Source organism: Rhipicephalus sanguineus, chromosome 7 (genome assembly GCF_013339695.2).
Source record: "Rhipicephalus sanguineus isolate Rsan-2018 chromosome 7, BIME_Rsan_1.4, whole genome shotgun sequence".
In the NCBI taxonomy this organism is placed as follows: Eukaryota; Metazoa; Arthropoda; class Arachnida; order Ixodida; family Ixodidae; genus Rhipicephalus; species Rhipicephalus sanguineus.
The window spans coordinates 134,250,949-134,274,405 of record NC_051182.1 but is presented as its reverse complement, the minus strand read 5'-3'; the positions used below and the strand labels follow the sequence as shown (position 1 = coordinate 134,274,405).

The 23,457-nt window shown below is 45.3% G+C and overlaps 2 protein-coding genes across 2 annotated transcripts in view; one reads left to right on the top strand and one right to left on the bottom strand.

Moving 5' to 3' along the window:
• The window catches only part of LOC119399996 (SUMO-conjugating enzyme UBC9), a 562,334-nt gene that overhangs the window by 236,082 nt on the left and 302,795 nt on the right, over positions 1–23,457 (top strand). The gene's annotated exons all lie outside the window — the stretch shown is intronic.
• LOC119400006 (vacuolar protein sorting-associated protein 18 homolog) overlaps positions 1–23,457 on the bottom strand; it is a 65,687-nt gene that overhangs the window by 41,299 nt on the left and 931 nt on the right. Inside the window, exons 2-11 of the mRNA XM_037666911.2 lie at positions 23,299–23,369; positions 22,075–22,184; positions 18,259–18,440; positions 16,336–16,423; positions 15,375–15,454; positions 9,155–9,267; positions 6,564–6,652; positions 5,432–5,530; positions 1,873–1,957; positions 672–764 (exon numbers count right to left, since the gene is read on the bottom strand). Coding sequence (XP_037522839.1) covers positions 672–764; positions 1,873–1,957; positions 5,432–5,530; positions 6,564–6,652; positions 9,155–9,267; positions 15,375–15,454; positions 16,336–16,423; positions 18,259–18,440; positions 22,075–22,184; positions 23,299–23,369 — 1,010 coding nt within the window. The remainder of the gene's footprint in view (positions 1–671; positions 765–1,872; positions 1,958–5,431; positions 5,531–6,563; positions 6,653–9,154; positions 9,268–15,374; positions 15,455–16,335; positions 16,424–18,258; positions 18,441–22,074; positions 22,185–23,298; positions 23,370–23,457) is intronic.

The window sequence follows — 23,457 nt, the reverse complement described above, 5'->3', positions numbered from 1 at the left end:
TGAAAGCTTTAAAACGAGCACAAAGCAGAACCAGAGCCTCAGTTTACTTCTACTTGCAGCGTTTTTCTACGTACTTCTTCGTACTTGAACTTTTTTGTATGTACTTCTACATGTTCTACGTATTCTACGTGCAGTACTTTTTTTTTTTAAATCAGAATTTTGCTGAGAAATAAAGGTGCTACTGAATTTACAAATATTTTTCAGGAAGCAAATCGTGCGGGAAGGATGAATTTGAGAGACGTGAGAGAGTTGCATGTCCTTACAAGTGCAAAAACACGCACTGCTGCAGCGTCACGCATTGCATGCAGCACTGTTGTCACGTCACACCCATCTCTCGTCATTCTTGTAGCACCCCTCAGTCCGAAAGCGATGAACTTCCCCTTGGTCCCGTCGACCAAAAATCTGCTGTATGATGGCTCTCCGAAGTGTGTGGGTACGGGCCTCTGTATGAAGAGCGGACGCTTGACAAAGTGGCAACTTCACTGCTTGTTGCGCACGACTGCAAGATTTGGCTGAGCTGTTTACAGCAGCGTCTGCTTTCCGCTGCTTGTGTTTTTTCACGAAGAATGAGGGGTTTTTCAGGAACCCTTTAACTAAGTTCTTGTATGTAAAATGACACACTGAAGGAAGTCCATCATCTCTCCAGTTGTGACAGTCGTGTCATCACCCACCTGTCATTGAACAAGACCAGCGTGTGGAACTCTGTCAGCGCCATGGAGAGGGGCTTCCTCAACATCTTCCGCTGAGCGTCTTCGTCCCCGTATCTGAGTCAAAGTAGCTAAGAAAAGTGAAACTTTGTGCTTGTCTAACTAGTAAGTGTAGTGAGAGGAAAACCCCACAGCCCGTTTGTCACACATTGTAAACTCCAAAATTCCCACAACGAATGGCCACTAACGGATGTCTTTTTATGTTAAACTCTGTCACATTCTTTTTTTTCAATACCCTTTCAGTTGTAACTTGTTAGTAAGCATTCATGTTGTGACCTTCATCTATCTTGTTTACCATTTTTAGAACTCCATTTTCTAACAAATTACCAACTCGCCCAACAGTCCACTCTTCTCTTGTACTTGAAAGCCTCATGAAAAAATGTTATTCAAAGAAAATGTAAAAGGGTGTCTTCACAGGACGTATTTATACCACAATTCCAGACTTGCCAACCAAATAGTTGACAGCTCATGTACTAAATGACGCCATACTCTTTGTTGTCTTTACTACAGCAATCGTTGTTTCCCTAGACTTCATTGTAGAAATATGTTCAACATTCACCCGTTATTCTTTGTCATCTACTCTTGAATGAAATGACTTATTTTCGGCTCTTTTGTAGTCCATTTTAAGATTTTAAATTTTGAAAGAGTGAACATTTTGTTTGCTGTTGTTACAGAACGTTGGTGGGTCATGACCTACTCGGAGCACAGCAACTTGCAAGACACTGACGTTCTATTCCTTTGCAATGCAGTGAAAGTCATCTCGGTAAATAGCAATGATTTCTTGATTTAGGCAGTGCTGTGCAGAACAGTCATTGAATACACGGCCCTTGATTCATTAATCATATGGTGTTTAGATTTCTTCAATGTAAGTGGAGTACAGTCAGTCAAAAAAACAACATGGTAAACGAAATTTTATGGGAAACCCGAATTCCCATGAATCTTGGCCCCAAAGTTTCAAATCAAAAGTTCAAACCTATAGAGCAATAGTGATTTGTGCAGCCTACAGAGCGGTTGGATTAATCAGAAGCCCACGAAGCAAAAATACGCATTCGTTGCGGAAAATGTGTTCAAGCAAATTCTCCGGGACCTACTGCTCACGAAAACAAACGTCAACGCTCGTGTTCAGCATGCACATGATGTAAAAGCCTTAAACTAGGAAGGATACTCCAAGAGCTTGGCATTGAAGAGGACGACCTTGGAGTCGGAGTCGATGGCTGGCAGCAGGATGTCACCAAAGTACACGCCAGGCTCTGTGCAGAGAAGCGAGGAACAGTCAGAAATACAAAAAATCTTTATTCTTTATTCAACGATTACCACACTCAACCTGAAGACACTGCAGCAGGGGGGTTACAATGTCGAAAAAAAACACATCTTCATTGGCACACTTGCTGACCTGATAAGCGATTCCATTCGCTGATGGAATGAACAAAGAATAAATTTACATACAGATTAGATCTCGCACAGTATTCTAAAATCTTTAAACAATGATCATTGTGCGAAGAGGCATAACAAGGACTGTGTAGGTACATTTCCTTTCAAATGCTGGTTTTGCCAAGGAACATTTGATAGAAGACTTTTCAACGTAGTTTTCTTCGATGGGATGAAAGAAATTCTCATCCTAATTTATTTTTCATTTTGGTCCAACTGTAATTTCTTGAGTACTGACTTAGAACATCTTTCTGTTCCACTAAGGATCAAAAACGTTTGCGATGTTACGGGTCATCACAGGGTTTCAGAATGGGAAACCCCCGAAAATCTTTAAAAGCTGAATTCCAAAAAAGTTCGGATGACATAACGAGCCTACTTATTAAATAGCGCATGTTTCAAAGAGTCTGTGCAAAAATCTTGCGTAAGTACGCATTTCTGACACTGACAGAGAACAAAGATTCAGCAGAAACTCTCTACAGCAATTGGATAATCTATGTGAGAGCAGTTTCATAGCACGCATACGCTGTTCCACTTCTGTCATGGCCAGTTCAGCAGAGTGCGACAGGCATCCGTTTACACTGTTGCATTGGCAACTGCTAAAAGCGCCGTGCGTCTCTGGAGACATAACAACGCTGTCAATGTAACCTACACATGCACGTCGACATCATGAAGGCATGACAACACCGGTACTCTTTCAATGTACTGCTGAATGTATTCTGTGTGGCTCCAGCAGTGTTGGCACAGGACCCAGGGTGGGCACTTACTTGGAATAGGGCCTAAGTTTGAACCAAGTTTTACCAGAGTTTGACACCTTGAAATGACCACATTTTCTTTGTTCTTTTTATTGTAGTCATTGCATCGAGGCCACACAGACCGAATGAGGTCAGTTAAGGAGACCAAACAAATGGTCCCGCGTCAATCAAATGCCAACATTACAGCTTGCCTACAGAGTGACTGACAAATACTGTTACACACTTTGAATTTTATTTTATTTTAGTATATTGTTCGCATCTTTTAGCAAACGCACTAGTATTCAAATTGTGTTCACCATTCTTTTAAAATGAAAGTGTTTTATGCCAGGGTCCACCAAGACTTTCACGACAAATTTCAGTCACGGAAGTACGTCAGCAAAATGAACGCCATCAGACGGCAAAGGAAAAAAACTATAAGAAAAAGTTCCGTTGACAGGAGTCGAACCCATGACTTCTCGGACCGCGCCGATGGCTGGCGGACGTTTAGCCCACTGAGCTACCACCAAACACATGACGGAGGCTACATGAACGTGCCTTTTATCTTTCACACTTTCCTTTCACAGTGCTCTTGAATGGATGGATGGATGGATGGATGGATGCATGGATGGATGGATGGATGGATGGATGGATCCATCCATCTATCCATCCGAAAAATAGCCCTCTGACGCTCGCCTGTGTGTTGCACCACGTTGCCTGCTCGCTCTGTGAGAATTAACGGCCAGGCTAGAGGGAAGACATGACGCTCGTCGCGTTTCTCTTCACGTTTCACGACGCTTTGAAGGAGTGCATATCGAGTATCAGTGCTTACTATGTGCTTGTTGATGCCATCTTTGCACAGAATTCACCATATGCGATGTCCAGGTATATATCTTGACAACTGCAGCTACCGCAATGGTTAAATCATGATCATGGGCATTAATCGTCGGTACGGAGATGTGCCACTAGGCGTCAACATCAGCTCTCATATACCAATGCACTATAAACAATCAACTAGCACTTCTGTGACAACACGTTTCACTTTCATGTTATACCGATTCCTATGACGGAGGGATCAGCCATCTTTTTTAATATAGGATTGGCATTTTTACTCTTCTTGATCTCTAGTTCTTTTTGTCGTTAGTCCTTCGTGCTTTCACTCAACGCAACTACATAATAATTTTTAACAAAACATTATCTCTGAAAAATTGCGCCACATAAGCATTGCCCACGACAAGCAGGGTACGACAATTCCAGTGATCGCAAAGATACCCAAATTGCAGCAGGTTCAAGTTTATGACATTGTCGAACGGTTTCCGGAGAAAGCCAGCATCAACAACTGGCAGCAAAGTGGGAATTCGTCGAATCGCTAAAACTATCACTAGAAGGGCATGAGACACGTTCCCTCCAAAATACATCATGGCCATTTTGAAAATTTTCCGAAAGAGTCTTCAAGCCTGTATCAAAGCGCAAGGTGAACATTTTGGAACTAAAATTGGAGTTATTGTACAGAATGGAATGACCTTTCGAAAAAAAACAAAGCGTGCCTGATTTCATTCATGTGCTGAAGAGTTATGGCTGTTTTTTTTTTGCGTTACAGTATTTCTCGGTCACCTTGTAGAAAGGATGCAGAAGCCAGGATACTGTCACACAGCGTTAGTAGAGCAGAGACTTGAAGACGGTCTTCAGGCAACCACTTCATTGGGCGAAACTTGTGCCCTAATATGGTGGCAGTAACATTGACAGGCGCAGCTAATATCTGGGGTTTAACGTCCCAAAACCACTCCATGATTATGAGAGACGCCGTAGTGGAGGGCTCCGGAAATTTCGACCTCCTGGGGTTCTTTAACGTGCACCTAAATCTAAGTACACGGGCCTCAAACATTTTCGCCTCCATCGAAAATGCAGCCGCCACGGCCGGGATTCGATCCCGCGACCTTCGGGTCAGCAGTCGAGCACCATAGCCACTAGACCACCGTGGCGGGGCCGACAGGCGCAGCTGCTGCTTTGGCAGGTCACAAGAAAGAACACTCGCGGCTTGGCACAGCGCACTGTTCATACCCAGCTGTGTTCAGGCTGACACCCCTGATCAACACGTCAATTCAAGGGAGCAAAATGGAATGTGATGGCATCATTCACACACGGTCATACTAGGCGCCTAGTTTTACGCGTGTAAAGACGAACGGAAGGCACAAATGGTAAGAGCACGCGTCTGTCGCGACAAACCAAAAGACATCAGGTGGAAATATATAGAACTGGCATGGTACCCATGCAACAGCTACGGCACTGCTTCTTTATCCTCTTTACACACTTTTGTTCTTAACCTTCGTCCTCATTGATACTACAGGGTAAGAAAAAGCATGGTTGTCGGTACTACACCCAAACCTCATTATAACAAAGTCACATCTGCCATGGAAATAACGTCATTATATCCGAAAAGTCGTTATAAACATTCATTTGTAACACTGTATCTATTACAAGACTATTCTTCTTTACTTCGTTGTAACCGATAATTCATTATATCCATGTTCGTTATATTGAGGTATGAGTGTATTTGGATCCACTCACCCAGCATCATGGCAAACTTTTTGGCCGGTTCTGCCGGGCATGAGCTGAACAGCTGCAGGCAACTGTACTTCAGATCGCTCGGGATTTCCTTGCATCGGTCTGCAAGTGCATCACATTCATTAGCCGGGCCGAGACAAGCCAGCACTAGCCAAGACAAAGTAAGAACCGCAAGGAGAAACAACCGGTGTTGTCGTCCGTGCGCAGCGCTCGCGGATTCAAACGCAACACTCAAACGTCAAGCATAAAAACTAGTAGGCACAATTTCTCGAGATAATCAAGCAGAGTTGCCAGATGCTACTTAGGTAACAAGCAAATAATCATCACAAAAGAAGCCCCAAAAAAGGCGGCGTGACTTTCGCGAAGAAGCCCAGAAGAAGCGGAAATTTAATGAATTTTCCCATTCCTGAAAATATTTTTAATCGTGGTAAAAAATGTCACTGAAATACAAACGGGAGTTGAAAAAGAAACTACTTGAATTATTTTGTACGGCAAGAATATGCGCTACTGTGAACGAAAACACACATTTACTCTTTAACATTGTCTCCTGGGTAGTCTCCATTCAGTTGAATGCACGTTTGCCATCCGTGATTAACGTTACTTGCCGATTCCCCCAATGTACGTTTGACTTCAACACTCAACTACTCAAAGTCACCGACAAACGCGCTATTGGTGAACGTGATGATCACTAAAATAACTCTAGTTGCTGGAAAAATGTAAATAAGCCCAAAAAACGTGACAAGTGACTGGAAAATTCTACAAGTGACTCGGCGAAAGAAGAAGCCCAAGTCCGCTTACTATAAGCGGAACTAGCAACTCTGTAATCAAGTCACTTATCCAGACATCTGGCCTCTAAAGGTGATGTCGGCACTCGTGTCCAATAAAAGGAAGTACAACTTCCCTGAAAGAGGGAGCTGCCCTCCCATTCATTTTAGAATGCAAGCTTACTACGCTGCGGCAATCATTTGCATACATCTATGATTTTGGACGCTGTCAAAGGCAGGTGTTGATTAAGCTGTTTTGCTTTAGCGTAACATTTTCCAAGTAGGACGGCACCAAAGCAAAGCCTGCAGAGAGGGTGCATGACGCTAGTAGACAGCGCGTTTGACTGAAATAAGTGGGAACTGCAAACTACCGAGGACGTTGTCGGTGACATTGAACACCCTCAGGAGCACCGGTTGTTCGCCGGAGGGAGCGCTGGTGCCAACGAACTGGTAGATCCGTCTGCACGATTTCAATCAATCAATGAATCGATCAATCTTTATTAGTAAGATAATAACGGAATACAATATAGAAAAATATGCGGAAGAAACAATAACAACCACAGCAAACAAAAAAACAGCCCAAAATGGCTAACCTTACTTCTAATGTTAGACAAAACAATACGAGATGATGCCGCATGACCAGAGCCCTTACGAATCTGCAAGAGCACAGACAACTTGCTGTGAACTGTTAACTGTGGATTTATTTATTTATTTATTTATTTATTTATTTAAAATAGTGCAAGCCCTGTCAAGCTGTTACAAGAGTGGGGAAAACAATACAAAAATATACAGAATAACATACACAGTACAACAGAATATATAACCCGAGGATATTATACAATACTCATGTAAAAATCGTTTCCAGTCGTTGCCGACAAAAAACACCAAAAAGACTGGTCAATTGGCAATCTATGAAGACTTCTGGACCAAGCCCATTCCACTCATTATTTGTTCTGGTTGAAAACGAGAGCTTGAATAGGTTAGCTCGTGTGATGTAGGGTAAAGCAGTTTAATAAGGATTAGTATGTGCCTATAGCCACCCAAGGAAAGGAGGGGCGGGGAGGGGGCAGAAATACAAAGTAGGATCTAGCTTAAAATTTCCATTACATAGCAGCTGATCGAAGAATTTCAAGCGACCAATCTTTGATCGGGCAGGCCAGTCTCGAAAGCCCCCTCTAAGAAGTAAAGTCGCTAGAGACTGCTTTCTTTGATAGCATGACTGTTCCAACTGCTAGTCTCTGCATATGTGATATGGAAGAAAGAAGCACTGAAGAAACAGGGACGCAAACAAGAAACAGGCACTCAAGTGCCAAGTGTGAACCAACTTGCCCAGAAGCATGTCTTACTCTGGATACACTATAGCTCAGTCAGTATGGTTTGACTGTGTGGTCAAGCTGACGTCGCAAGCCGGACGGTCGGTGACCTCGCCATCGAATCGATGAATACGTGAGAACTACAGTCTGTCCCGGATATGTAGAATCTGAACAGGATTGCTAAAGAATTCTATATATAGGTAATTCGATGTATGAAAAACTATTTTATATATTAAAAGTAGATTCAAGGGGATTTTACAACTGTTCAATATACACAATCATTTGTTATACAGTCCAACCCGCAGATATCGAACTTACTAAACAATGGGAATTAGTTCGATATATTGTATAATTCGATATAAAGCTTTGAAAGAAGTTACCATTTTAACGTATGGTGCAGTAGCGCAAATTCGACGGGGACAAAGAGGACAAGAAGCAAAAAACACGACACTCGCCACGACACGACCTCTTTGTCCCCGTCGAATTTGCGCTACTACACCATACGTTAAAATGATACCTCACCAACTAGCCCAGCTCTCAACGCTAAGAAGTTACCGTATACGATAGACTTACAGTACACGAAAATCTTTTAAACGGAATTGCTGCTTGAATGCACCCTGCACCCTTGTTCATTTCTGAGTAAATGGAACTCCTGTTAAGTGGAACGCATTTTCCCGGTCCCTTCAGGTTCCACTTAACGAGAGTCTACTGCATTCGGTGTGAACTTTGGAGAGCAAGCAGGTGCTCTACGAAGCGGCGACGTCAGACTTCTTTTCTCTATTTTTGACTGTGTCGATTATCGTCACCAAGTGTTCTGGCTATTTTTGTTTGATGTAGCTGTAGATTTTTCCTATGCATTGGTGTTAAACCATTGATATGTTTGAAAACAGTTCAATATAAGGGATTTGTTTCATAAAACATGCCGACAAATTTAATGATTGCCATGCGGGCGTGATGCATAAAATTCTGTTTAGCTGCGGCCGCTTCTACATAGGACAGATCGGTCACTGTGTTAACCAGAGATTAACCGAATGTAAGAGATCGCTAACCAGAAGCTCAGAATCTAATCTATGTTTACATTGTCGAGAGTGTAAGTGCACACCAAAATAAATGAATGTGCAGTTTTGTACAGCCACAGGACCGACGAAATGTGTCTGACGGTTGAGGCCTGGCATATCGATGATAGTGGTAGCCCATGCATGAGCCTACCGTCGATTAACATGCGTAAAGAAGAAATCAAGTGCCTGAACAGTTATCTCTCATGTAGACTATTATGCGTGCCAGAATGATAGGTATCGCCTCTTGCCTGGGCATGCGCAGTTAAGTTATTCGTGTCTGCTTTCTTTTCCACCACTGTGCGCCTTTTTCAGTCGTTAGTTGACATTTGTGGCGTCTTGAATTCTCTCTTGTGTCCGTGTTTGCAGCCCTGTCGCTTTAACATAAGGATAATTCAATATACCTGAGTTCGATACAGTTGGGTTTGACTGTATGTGTGTTCGACTGCGTTTCTTTAGTCGCAAAGGCAATCGGCCGCTGCGCTTCGGTCATCTGAGTGGGGCCCCTCCTGCCTTCTTTAATTTCATCTAACTATTTTGCAAAGAGAGGTTTACTATAACAGTGGCAGCAATATGGCGAGACAAGTTCCGCACCTCGGAGTCGTGGCGATGATGAAGCACCGCTGGTCCATACTGCGCGGGACAAAGCGCCGCACCTCGAGCCCCATTATTGGCCCTATGCTCAAGTCTTGACTCAGCTGGAACACCTAAATAAAAACATGTCAAGGTTGAGCAATAAGCAAAAAACCCCACCTTCCTGTTTGTCTGATTGGATGTAAGTGGAAGACCAGCCAACTGCATAAGTTTGTATCGATTTATGTTTAGAGGTTGGTAGCAGCGCTACAGCCGACACTAAACAGAAATGGGAGGATAAGATGATTTTCAACCGGCAGATTAGATCAGACTGCTCAATCATTCTGACTGAAAGACAGCCAATGGCACCCTGGGTCTGATTATCAGATAACACTGAACTTCAATTTATGAGCACAGATGATTATATTGTGGGCATTTATTATGCACATCTTCTTCATGTGTACGTTATCACCATCATGATGCATTTGGTTATGCATCATCATCTTCGTCGTGTATCATCACCATCAGTGTGGGTTGATCGTGCCTGTTCGCTGCCGGGTCTTCGGGACAAATAAACGTCTGTCCTACCAAGACCTCATACGTGGTGGAGGTTGCTTCTGGATCCCCCGTTCTCTACTCGTCCGCTCTACCTCCTGGAGCTTCGCTCAGGTCGCCGTTTGCGCCAGCTGTGCAGCAATATGTCACAGCACGAGCAAGTCGCTGCTGCTACCGTCCCCGCTCTGGCACCGCAAGCCACGGCTTCACACGTCGTAAACAGCCCCCAGCGAGAACCTCATCTCTTCGCTGGTCTGCGCGGAGAAGACGTGGAGGACTGGCTGGACGATTTCGAGCGTGTCAGTTCTGCTAATCGGTGGGACGACACGTACAACCTAACTCACGTCTCCTTCTACCTTACTGGTGTGGCGAAGACGTGGTTCTTCAACCACCTGATTGACATCCCCGACTGGGCTACCTTCAAAGAACAGCTGCGCCAAGTCTTTGGCACACCGGCCGTTCGGTCGGCTCTCGCCAAGAAAACCCTCGAGGCTCGGAAACAACATCTCGGCGAGTCGTACACGTCCTACATCGAGGATGTTCTTGCGCTCTGCCGACGTGTCAATCCATCAATGTCAGAGTCGGACAGGGTACGCCACATTCTCAAGGGCATTACAACTGTCGCATTCAATGCTCTTGCCATCAAGAATCCGGCTACCGTTGCTGAAGTTGTCACAACGTGTCAGCGCCTCGACGAACTCGAGTCTGTTCGCCTCCCACCGGACAGTGACGAAACACGTTCTACAACGGACGCAGACCTACGAGGCATGATAAGGGCACTGATACGTGACGAATTGCGATCCATGGGATTCTCAGTGCCTACGCTGTGTCCCAGTCAGCCTTCCGGCACGGCCTTGCGTGATGTCATCAGGGAGGAGCTAGCGTCCTTGACTCACTCGGCGCACATTCAACCCGCTGCTTCTCGCCTCCTACCAACATTCGCGCAAGTTGCTGCCACACCTCTAGGGAACGCAACCTCAACGTTGCAGCCATCAACATACGCGTCAGTTGCTGCCGCGCCCCCTGCGAGCTTCCTGTCACCGCCGGCTGAGCCCTCCTCTGCCCATCTGACTGCGCTATCACCCAGTGCCCCAAACCCTGCCTACTACCCGCCTTGGCGATCATCTCGCCCTACGTGCTACTATTGCGGCTATCGCGGCCACATCTCACGCTTTTGCCGCAAGCGCCAGCAAGATGAGCGTCGAGGATACGACATGTGCGAGCGTGACTTCCCCGGAGGAGCCTTTTACCAAGGGCGCCGTTATTCGTCACCTCCGCGTCGGTCACCATCTCCGTCCGCATCGAGTGAAGTGCGCAATAGTTATCGGCCAACCAGACGCCGTTCACCTTCGCCCTTCCGTCGCTCCTCGTCTCCGCTTCGGCCTGCCTCCCTCACCTCTGACCACCGTCCGGAAAACTAAGCGATGCAGTTTTTGGAGGAAAAACTGCATTCACACACAGGACTCAAATTCCTCCAGCACGCCCTTGCAATATGATTTCTGTAATAGTTGAAGGAGTGCACGTCGATGCCTTGGTGGACACTGGTGCTACGTTTTCCGTTCTTCGTGCTGATTTGTGTGCCCGTCTCAGGAAAGTGATGACGCCTTACGATGGACCTACACTGGTTGCAGCCCAGGGGAACACAATTCGCCCTTCCGCTCTGTGTACTGCCCGCGTGCTAATCGATGACATTCTTCACCACATAGAATTCGCTGTGCTGTACCCGTGCTCTCACCAACTCATTTTAGGATGGGATTTTTTGTCGTCTGCTTCCACGGCTATTTGTTGTGGCCAACGTGTCGTCCACCTTACCGGCACAGACTACTCGCTCGGCGACGACATCTACAAGCCACTTCGCCTCATCGCTGCTACAGATACCGAGCTGCCACCACGTGAACAGCGAATCGTAACGGTCGTGTCCAACGACGTCGACTCTGGTGACGTATTGGTCACCCCGTCACCCCGCTGCCTTAGTAAAGGCATAGCTCTTGCATCGGGTGTCGTTCGCTTCCACAATGGTTCAGCTCTCGTCGCCGCCACGAACGCAACATCGGAAAAGATTTTACTTCCGCGGGGCACCACGGTAGCCTGCGTTGCCGATCCGCAGCCTGTATGCGTCGTGCCTCTTACGCCTGTCTGCTCCAAAGGCCACTCTACTGCTGATCGTACTTCTTCCTCCGCCCTTACAGCAGTCATCAGCAGTGACTTGACAGATTCGCAGAAGCAGCAGCTGGTTGCTTTGTTGAACAAGCACGCAACCTCTTTCGATGCCTATTCGTCCACCTTGGGCCAAACTACCGCTGCAGCACATCGCATTCAGACCGACGGAACGTCGATTGTGCACCGCCGCCCGTACCGCGTGTCTCTAGCCGAGCGAAAAATCATCGAAGAAAACGTAGCCGACATGCTGCAACGGGACATAATCCGCCCCTCAGCCAGCCCTTGGTCGTCTCCCGTTGTTCTGGTGCGGAAAAAGGATGGTTCCGTACGCTTTTGCGTAGATTACCGGGCGCTCAATAAGATCACTAGGAAGGACGTATACCCTATGCCACGGATTGACGACGCTCTTGATTCCTTACAAGGTGCGGAATACTTTTCGAGCCTCGACTTGCGTTCCGGCTACTGGCAAATCCCCATGCACGAAGATGACAAAGAAAAAACAGCGTTTTCCACTCCGGACGGCCTATATGAATTCAACGTGATGCCTTTCGGGCTATGCAACGCACCCGCGACTTTTGAGCGTATGATTGACACCGTGCTGCGTGGCCTGAAATGGAAGACTTGCCTGTGCTACCTAGATGACATTGTTGTCTTTTCATCAACGTTTTCTCAACACCTGCAACGCTTGGATGAAGTTCTGACGTGCCTTGCGGGCGCTGGTCTTCAAATTAACACCAAGAAATGCCATTTCGCCAGCAAGTCCATTAAAGTCCTCGGTCATGTCGTGAGCAAGGACGGAATACGCCCTGACCCCGACAAAACCGCTGCGGTGCTTCGCTTTCCTCGCCCTGAGAAGCCTAAAGACTTGCGAAGTTTCCTTGGCCTCGCGTCTTACTTTCGTCGATTTATACGAAACTTTGCCTCCGTAGCTGCACCACTACACAAGCTACTTGTCCCCGGTACGCCCTTTGAGTGGTCTCAGGAATGTGAATCGGCTTTTGACATGTTGAAGGATGCCCTCACGACCGATCCTGTTCTTTCCCATTTTGACGAAGCCGCTCCGACTCTCCTGCACACAGATGCTAGCGGCCGCGGTTTAGGCGCCGTTCTTCTGCAGCGCGACAACTCTTCGCGAGAGCGAGTCGTTGCATACGCCAGCCGCGTACTCTCTGCAGCCGAGAGGAACTACACGATCACCGAGCAGGAATGTCTGGCCGTCATCTGGTCGGTGCAGAAGTTTCGTCCCTATCTGCACGGCCGTCATTTTACTATTGTTACTGACCACCACGCATTATGCTGGCTTTCCACACTCAAGAACTTATCGGGACGCCTCGGTCGCTGGATTCTGCGTCTTCAGGAGTATGAGTTCGATATCATCTACAAGTGTGGCAAAAAACATCAAGACGCCGACGCTCTTTCTCGCTGCCCGCTACCTACGGCCCCGCTCGGCGCTTCCGCAACCGCTTCGCCCACTTTTACATCGGTCCCCTCCCTGGCCTCTATAGACCACCTGCCTCCGGACAACGACCAAGATTTTGCCTCTCGCCAGCTAGCTGACCCGTACTGTCGACGGATCATGGGCCATCTCTCTGGAACTTCCTGTCCACTTAACGCGCGGCTACGTCGCCAACTCTCGCAATTTAAGCTCGGCAACTCCGTGCTGTACCGCCGAATTTACCATCCTGACGGTCAGCGCTGGGTGGCCGTTCTACCTCGCTCTCTCCGCTCTCACGTCCTCACAGCCTTCCACGATGATCCGACTGCAGGTCATCTCGGTTTTCATAAAACCTACGACCGCCTTAGAAGTCGTTTTTATTGGCCTGGCATTACTACTAGCGTAGCCAGGTACGTCGGGTCTTGCACTATCTGTCAAAGTCGAAAACTCCCAACATCTGGTCCTGCCGGTAAACTGCAGCCTCTTCCGTGTCCCGCGACACCATTTGAAGTTGTAGGTGTCGATCTTTTCGGCCCCCTTCCAGTCACTGCCGCCGGCAAACGATGGATCGTGACAGCTGTGGACCATTTGACCCGCTATGCTGAGACATCTTCTGTGGCTACTGGTTCTGCTTCTGAAGTTGCCGATTTCGTTCTCCAAGCCATTATACTGCGCCATGGCGCTCCACGTGTTCTGATCAGTGACCGTGGAAAGGCATTCCTCTCTCAACTATTGAACGAACTTGTCCGATCCTCCGGCACCACTCACAAGACCGCTTCCAGCTACCATCCTCAGACTAACGGCCTGACCGAGCGATTTCATCGCACCCTTGCCGATATGATCTCCGCCTATATTCAACCAGACCACAAAAACTGGGACGCGATTTTACCATTCGTCACTTTCGCCTATAACACAGCCATTCAGCGAACAACCGGCTATTCACCGTTTTACCTGGTTTACGGACGTTCCCCTACTTCCCTTCTGGACGTTTCTTTCTTTACCTCCAACGTAAATCCGTCGCCATCCTCTGCCGAGGAATACGTTTCACGACTCGCCCAGTGCCGCCAGCGTGCTCGCCTGAATACCGAAGCCAGACAGCAAGACAGGAAAATTGTTTATGATGAAGCGCATCGTGCTGTCTCTTTCCGACCCGGTGACGAGGTCCTGCTCTTGACGCCTCTTCGCACACCTGGTTTGTGTGAGAAGTTTCAGCCACGGTTTATCGGGCCGTACACAGTTCTGGAACAGACTTCACCTGTGAATTATCGCGTGACGCCACTTGTAACCCCAGCAGACCGCCGTTACCGTACTACCGAGATTGTCCATGTCTCCCGCATCAAGCCCTTCATACGACGTTCCTCCTCTCCTTGACCTGCAGCGGCCAGGCTGGCCGCTTTCACGTGGGGGGAATTAGTGTGGGCATTTATTATGCACATCTTCTTCATGTGTACGTTATCACCATCATGATGCATTTGGTTATGCATCATCATCTTCGTCGTGTATCATCACCATCAGTGTGGGTTGATCGTGCCTGTTCGCTGCCGGGTCTTCGGGACAAATAAACGTCTGTCCTACCAAGACCTCATAATATATTTATGTAAAGCAGCACATACAATTTATGACACTAAACTATACTCGAACTGAAACATACACTAGAACAATGAACAGATTCGAAAGAAGTGTACAAGTTTAATGAATCACCAAAGACTGATGCAGCAAATGTACAGGGGTGATGGAAAGAAACGCAAACAGCACGGCGTGCTGTTTTCATCATACTCTGACCTTGGCGGCAAAAAACAAGATGCTACAGTGGTCCTTCATTTGTAGTATCATGGATGACTCTAGTGGCTTTTTATTAACATCAGGGCTACAACCACTTGAAAAGAAATGAGAATCAGTAGAGCACGTAGATGCCGCACTGTTAGCATTTTTTTTCATCGCGAGAGTACATTATTTGTGACTGATATTGGTATGTAACGAGTATACGCTTGTAATGAACATCCGATATCTATCAGATAAGGCACATTCGTATCAGACACAGCTTCATAGTAGCAAGCTTCAACTGTGCTTAGATGCGAGATGCAAACTTACCAGCTTGCAGTATCGCTCTGGCGAGCCCTGCAAGAAGAAGCGGTCGTCCGTGGCAGCCAGCTCAGTCTCGAAAATTATGCCTGTAGGGATTCGCGCCAGGATTGAATAACAACAACAACAGCAGTAACAACGAGAACAACAACAACAACAACAATAATAATAATAATAATAATAATAATAATAATAATAATAATAATAATAATAATAATAATAATAATAATAATAATAATATCTCGGGTCTTACATGCCAGAACCACAATATGAATTGCAGCAAAACTGATAGTTGGGCGAGTTGGTTCATATATTCATTGTGAAATTGCAGCGCACACAAAAGACAACAACCCAACGTAGGGCTTATCTCTCAACAGTTTATTTTTGGCAATTACAGAACTCACTGAGCATGTGCAAAATGAGATTTCTGGCAGTTTTTTCTGTTTTTGTATTTTTGATAATTCACAACTTATTTTCCTTTGTCTCTTACTGCGTCCTTGTCATTTGTGTGTGCTGAAATTTCGCGATGACCACGATATAATCAGGAGGCATGACGTAGTGGAGGGCTCCGGAAATTCTGACCACCTAAGGTTCTTCAACGTGTACATAAAGCCAAAAACACAGGGCCTCCAGCATTTTGCCTGCGTTGAAATGCAGGCACCGTGGCCGGGGTTCGATCCCGCGACCTTCGGGTCAGCAGTTGAGCACTATAACCACCAAGGTGGGTGGTTCCTTAACTTAAAGCTTTTGTTCTAGGGAATATTTATCGAATTCCTTTGTAGAGCTTTGAATGGAAGAAAGAAGAAGACTTTTAAGGGCTCGTTTTTTTTTGTTAGGCACAATATTAATGAGAACTAACAGACAATAACAGAGCTTTGTACAACAGTCAAGCGGACAACAGCTTTTCTTTCGTTAGCGTCTTCATAAGCCATATACAAACGTGAGAAAAAAAACTAGTAGTAAAACGTACCTTTGGTTGTGCCAACAAGAATAAAGCTCGTTGAATTGCTTTCAGGAGGGTTTTCGTAGTTCCAGCCGACAGCACTGATAACATGTCCCTAAGAAAGAAAAAAATTATAATATGTCGTTACTCAGCTTTAGTGGTTATGTGGTATTGTGTATCTTCTCGCCTGGTCTGCCCTAGGGGAGGGACAATGCGCATTAAAACTTTTTTTTTTAATTCTTAACAGTTTCGACAATGACGACATTGATGCTTATTGTCGCATCAATACAGTGTCACTACACAAAGGGGTGGGCAGGAAAGGCTGTCATTTTGACAGCTTGATGAAGCCGCAGGCCCCCTCATTGGCGATCACATAACTGGTATATTGATAATACCTCAACACAATTCAAGAATACGTACTGCAATGAACGTGCAGGAGTACAATAAAGTACAGTCTAATTTTACACAAAAACTGCAGTCCTTTGCAGAGGCACATATAATAACATTGACGAGGCTTGCCGAGTGTATGTATTATTTTTGTGCTGACTTCAAATGTGCAATTATTTTCTGAATACAACACATTTTTTTTTTAAATTATGACTTATCAAGTGCCTTCTCGGGAGCAAGCTTTTTCCTAAAATGAGAGAGTCCCAAGGTAAATCAGCATGTCACGGTGATATGGAATGAGCACTGCAAGTAACAAAACAAGAATCGATGTTCTAAACCCATATGAACAAAAGTTATGGTATGTTCGTGAGCAAAATCTCAGCTCGACATAGACATACTCGTGAATGTTCAACACACCATAACTTTCGTTCAAACGGGCTTATTTTGTTAAAAAATAAGCAAACCTCCTGTTCCTGCATATGTGGTTGGCTGACACACTTTGCGACCACATTTGTGCGACTGAAAAATTGAGCGGGCAGCAACCGAACTAAAAAAGTTGCAGTTTTGAGCAAAGCAACTACACTCTAACCTCATTATAACAAAGTCACATCTACACAAAAATAAGTTCGTTATATTCGAAAATGCATTATAAACATGCATTCATAACACTGTATCTATGACAGGACAATTTTTCATTTACTTCGTTATAACCGATAATTCGTTATATTCACGTTCTTTATATCGAGGTTTGAGTGTATTTGCGACGGGTTGCTCTGCGATAGACACAGTTGCGCGACTTCTGCGAGTTACTGGCGTGAATGACCTTTAGGCGTGTTTCAGCATTTGCGTTTGTGCTCATGTGGGCAACGCGTTCAGAAAACAACGGTCAATTTGCACACGGTGCTTGACTAGGTCATTCTCTTCTGCACACCCAGCAGCAAAAGTTTACAGGATTCAAGAAAGCTATATTCGCGCTTCGTCTGGGAACATAGCCTACAATTAAATGTTCGAGCTTGTAGTGATTCTTGCAACGTATACAGTCACCCACTAGATTAGAAGATCATGCACTCACGAAGCAGAGATTCATGTTTTCAATGGAGCCCAAGTCCCATAAATTTTTGCCACAGGGTGTATAGTACTCACGGATTGAAATGCAAAAATTTACGGCTAAGTAACGCATGTTATCTTTGTTTCCAGCATCTACAGTTCATGTCATATTGGCCTAAGTTCGACTCGAACACTTACATCAGAGCCAACGTTACCTTTAGAGGCCAGATTTGCAGTGAGATGAAGTGGTTATCGCGAACAGTTGCTCATAGCAGTTGTTACACTAATGAAAATGATGGCATGGAAAAACTTTGTTCATGTCTGTCGGGGCGTGACCTAGCATGCAGCGGGCCCCTGTTACATTTTAATTCGCGAGCACTGTACACTGCCCACTTTTATGCTGCGAATGTGATCTCCGCGTAATGACAGTCAGATTCCAATGCTTTTACGATCGTTTCCTCAACTTGCATGCATTTTCAGAGTTGAAGGCAACGATAACAAAAGGACGGCACGAACCTTGAGCTTGGCGAGTGATTGGGCCTTTGGCGCATTCTGGTGGAGGTAGCAGTTGTCGAAGAAGGTCTCGCCGTCCGAGTGAACCACGCTGACCAACAGATGTCGACCCAGGGGGTCCAGGAAGAGCTGGTAGATCTTGGCCGCGTTGCCCTTGTCACCGAGCGACCGGATCAGGTCGACCTCTGCGGAATAAGGTCACACGGTCCCTTAAGCATTTGCCTAAGACGAATCGAAGACAAAAGCCACCTTCTTCTTGTTCTTTGTGAAGGGCACTTACGCAAAAAAAACCCTGGGACGTGAAAAAAAAAGAAAACACCAAGTGCAGTCTTGCTTGTCTCGTGTTTTCCTTCTTGAGTCCCTGGTTTCTTTGCGCAAATGCACTTCACAATTAATTATCAACTTGCCCAATGCTCTGTTCTTCTAATTCTTGTTCTTCTCAGTCGGTTGTGTTGATTCCCCCCCACCATGAAAGCTTTCTGAACCCAACATGGTTGTGCACTGCCTCCTGGATCAAAGGCATTCGAAGCTTTCAGCACCTCAAGTGTTCTTGCAGTGTCTCTGGGATTGGCCCACCTTTGACCAAGCAGCGATGTCATGTGGTGATGTCATCATGTAATGTCACAAACATTGGCAACCTGTGACGTCATGACATGACGACATTTTTTTTTTTTCATCACTCGTGCTGACGCCGACGCTAACTTTTCGCCGTAGGTCAGCAAACTTATGAGTCAACTCACTCGGACTCAGATCAGGCCACGAGTCCGAGTGTGCCGGTCGTGAAAAATTTTCATAAATCTGAGGCTCAGTGAGTCCGGCTGAGGAAAATTTTGGCGAGTATGAGTCCAAGTGATAACTAAGCACAAAATATATTTCTTGAGTGAGTCTGAGTAAGCGCTACTTTCTTTGCTGACCTGCGCTTTTCGTGCTTGATTAGGCAATTAAGGATTTCGCCTTAACAGAGAGAGAGTGAGCGAGATGGAAACTTGACATGAAGATTGGAGCAGAAGTGCGAAATTGCAACAAGGGGGACGAAGAACCAACATTGACAAATACTAGACAGACGACGATGAGATGGTGTTTATTAACACAAGGGCCAAATAGCACTACGACTACGAGTGTCAAGCTATCGATGATTAATAGATTACAATGAGCATATATGACATGGCTGCAAGGGGGACCTACAATCAATTGCTATACAAATGCGTAGAAAAGAAAAGATTTATATATTCATTAAAGGGATGTAAAGTGAAACATGAAATCTGTTTGAAAAGGCAATTTATTCTTTTTGAGAACTCTGTCTGTCAATTTCGCAATTATAGGCTCACCATTTGAAGAGAAAACGAAGACCAATGTTTCATTTGTGAATATTGTGCAGTAACCTCAGCCCCTCCTTGCAATGTGACACCACATATTTCAATCTTTTTTAGCGGCACGAGCACCCAGTGACACTGTTTGTTTCTCTTCCAAGCACGTCCGGTCGAGCACTCACTTCCGGTTTTCGAACATTCATAAAAGGTCCTTTCAAAAATAGAAATCGATGCTTCTGGTTCAAGTTTAGAGTTATTGGATACATTCAATATTGGAGCATAACTTTACTTAAGATAGGAACCAAATAACTGTCAGGATAATTATTGAAAATTTATTGACTGGGTTCACTGAAAGGTTGTGAGATGTTGGGATCGTTACGCCACCTGGCGGAGCAGATCTCAACCATGTGCTTCTTTCTACATGGCCTCTGAGATCCGAAACGCAAAGTTAACTCAAGGAACACACCAGGGCACAAAAATGCCGACAAACGAGTGCCACTATGAAACACCTATATTAACCCTTTGTATCCCAGCGTCCGCATATGTGGACAAAACATATCAGTGAAGTGGGATCAGGCTAGCCAACGCATTGCCTTAAAAAGCGATTTGAAATGTTGGCATTACTTCAGAATTTCATAAAAACATCTATATGTGTCCACTTCTGTGCACAAACAGCGGTAAGTGCGCACAGAACAATGGCGTGCTTCACAAGTCGCCTGTAGAGGTGTATGCCTACATATTTTTTATAGGTTCACTCTAAATTCGTAAGAGTTTTTATATTATTGAGATTTATTCGAGAAAAGGAAGGGTTTATCTTGTCTTTGTGTGACTTTTGTTTTACTGTGAGCGACCAAAGTTTTGCAAGTTGAGTTGTCGCTGCGGCGTCCACGTTTGTGGACACCAGGCATACCGAGTTCGTGTAAAAAGCTAATAGGACGCCGCATGGTAGTAAGACCCGCTTCGTTGCCGTGTGGCTCTACCCAAAACATTATCAGTGATATAGCTAAACATTCCTTGTAGAAGTTATTTAGAATTTATTTGCTCTATTCTGGACGTGGAATAAGCGATGAAGACATACATGCCATAATTTTCGACCTGACTAGCAGAAGCGAATGATCCGATTTGGAGGGCACCGGTAATTAGCACATTGAAGTAGAGCCATCAACAAGCAAATGCCTTATGAAAAATGCTACTGCTGATGATGAAAGCATTCAGTTTGAACGTAACCATGAACGCCCTGGTAATGATGATCAACCACGATAAAGATGATGACGAACACGTTGAAGTAGAGCGGTGGGCAAGCAGATGGGCCTTGAATGGTGTAATGATGGTGATGATGAAGGCGTTGAATCAGAGCCGTTAGCCATCGGCCCCGTGACCCTTTATGATGATGATGATGATGATAATAATGATGATGATGATGATGATGATGGTGATGATGATGAACGCGTTGTACTGATGATGGCGTTGATTATGGTAATTAGTGATGATGATAGTGATTATTGTGTTCGAACAGAGCCGTCGGCAAGCAAAGTTGCCATGTACGATGAAGAAGGATGATGGACCGAGTGTAACTGGTGTTCCCAGCGTCCACATATGTGGACACTTGTTTTCTTGTAGAACTAAAGCTAAAACTTTCCATGTTTTGGTTTATTCCCACTTTCGTATGTATTTTAATTGCATATACGCAAAAAAATATTTACTTGCACAGCTGGATTGGCCATGGGATACAAAGGGTTAAGGTTTAGGGTCGCCTCCGGAATTTTTTTTAATGTATTTTGGATACAGTGGCTCAATAAAATTTCCTTAATCTTGCCATGTTAAAGGGACCAACAAATGGTTGGAACGTGTGATTAGATGTTGATGGTAATGAAAAGATAGTGAATTATAGTGACAGATACAAGCATCGTTTTCGTAATTCGGGTAGGATTTACATATTTAAATTGTGTTTAAAAGTCACAAGCAAACCGGTATGTCATGCAGTGTCTTGAGGCTGGATTATGGTTTTATTCACATAGCTGTACGTAGTCAGGTGCTTTCATGCGTACCATAATTAGTGCTCCACATTACATTACGTACATTATTATCCATCCTTGCTCTATTCTGTGTTGCTTACGAGGTAAAAGGAGTTGACGCTAAGAAGCGGCGCTGCATTCGCTGCAGCTAGTGGAACATGTCGAGCCGCGGCACATGCCCACGGAATGAACGTATGCGCAGCAAACCGTCGCGCACAAACACGAAGCGCTCTCGTGCTCATCTCCCACGGTTTGCAGCATGTGTTGTGTGTATACGACATTGTAGTCGCTGCAGATCGAAGGAATTTTTATTATAAATGTTTCATGGCGTTTTCCACGTTACTATTACGTGATTAGACACTCTGAACGGTAAGCCTTCTGTTGTGCTGAAGACAAGAGGTATTATGAAAATTCGTTGTCGGTCCCTTTAAGTTGCCGTAGCAAGTGTGGACCGCTAAGCGGTTACGGCGAGTGTGGACTAAATGGTGACATACCGTGTGGAGAGTTTGGATTTGTGATGGGGATGCGAAGCAGGCACTTGTTGGCCATAGCAAGCACCAGGATCTGGTTGCTGACGACCAGGTGCGTGATTGGATGCGGGGGCCTGCGCAGAGAACAACATTAACGACAAGGCCGAGCCCACTCATCGTTAAGGACAATGCCCTAATGAACTATACAAATGGTAAGTTAATTGTGCAGTTAATCGTGAAAAATCAACTTGCCGCAGGTAGGGACTGAACCTACAACCTTCGGATATCGTGTCCGATACTCTATCAATTGAGCCACAGCGGCGGTCGCTTTCCCATCCACTTTATTGGGTATTTATGTTTTGTGTATAATCCTGGGAGTGTTAACCAGCGCCGCTCCCAGCCATGACGGCGAGTGTGGAACACTCATTTTTTGCCAGTTGGCGTCACGACTATCCCGTGAATCGGTTGTTTTCATAAGGTTGTGTCTAACAAAGAAATGAGCCCTCGATCAGTCAATGATCCAGAATGACACAAACACTATAATAAACCTAAACTGACGCTTTAGCCCTTTGCGACACGACATTCTTGTTTGGAGAAGATGAGACCTCCTTTTGACATTTCTGTTCACTATTGGCAAGGAAGAGACTGCAAAAGCTGACGTAATGGTAAATTATGCATTCTCCTTGCCTAAAGTTCCTTTATATCGCTTCTGCTTGAAATATATGCTACTCATGATTGCTTCGGTGAACGCAGTACCGTGTTTAACGAGACGATTGACATGGGGCGTCTAGGCAGGAATTTCAAAATATTTGTTTACCACTTAGGAATGCTCACTGGCAGCAGATAACTATCCTGTGCAATTTGAGTGGCTTGTTGAATTCGGTTTACGAAGAACTATAGCATGACTGACTGTACAATAATTTGACAGATATTTACGTTACAATTCATCACTGTAAAATATGCTATAATTTGGGCTAACACTTCCACTTGCTTGAAGTTTGGTCTCCTGAACCTTGGCATCACGTTATGCAAATTTCACGCACTTATAGCCAGTCAAACGTAATGCGTGCCTCAAAGGGTCAAGAGGAGAACATCGTCAAAACTCCACGCGTTCCACCTACTAAGACACCGTCAAAAGCTGCCATCTCTCTTTTCTCTAAGATCATTTCACGGTACGGACCTCTAGACCACCCGTGGCTTTTTAAAGAAGCTTGAAGCAGCTACGCAGGCAAGAAAAGGCACTCTTACGTGAATGTTATCCTGGTCTTCTTGAAGATCGGCGCTTCCATTTCGAGCGAGGCATTGATGTAACCCGTCGTCTGAAATTGAAGGAAATCCCGTGCACTATAAACTCTCCGCGGAGCAGTAGTAGTCCCACTGCTACCACGAATTCGTCCATGCAAAGAC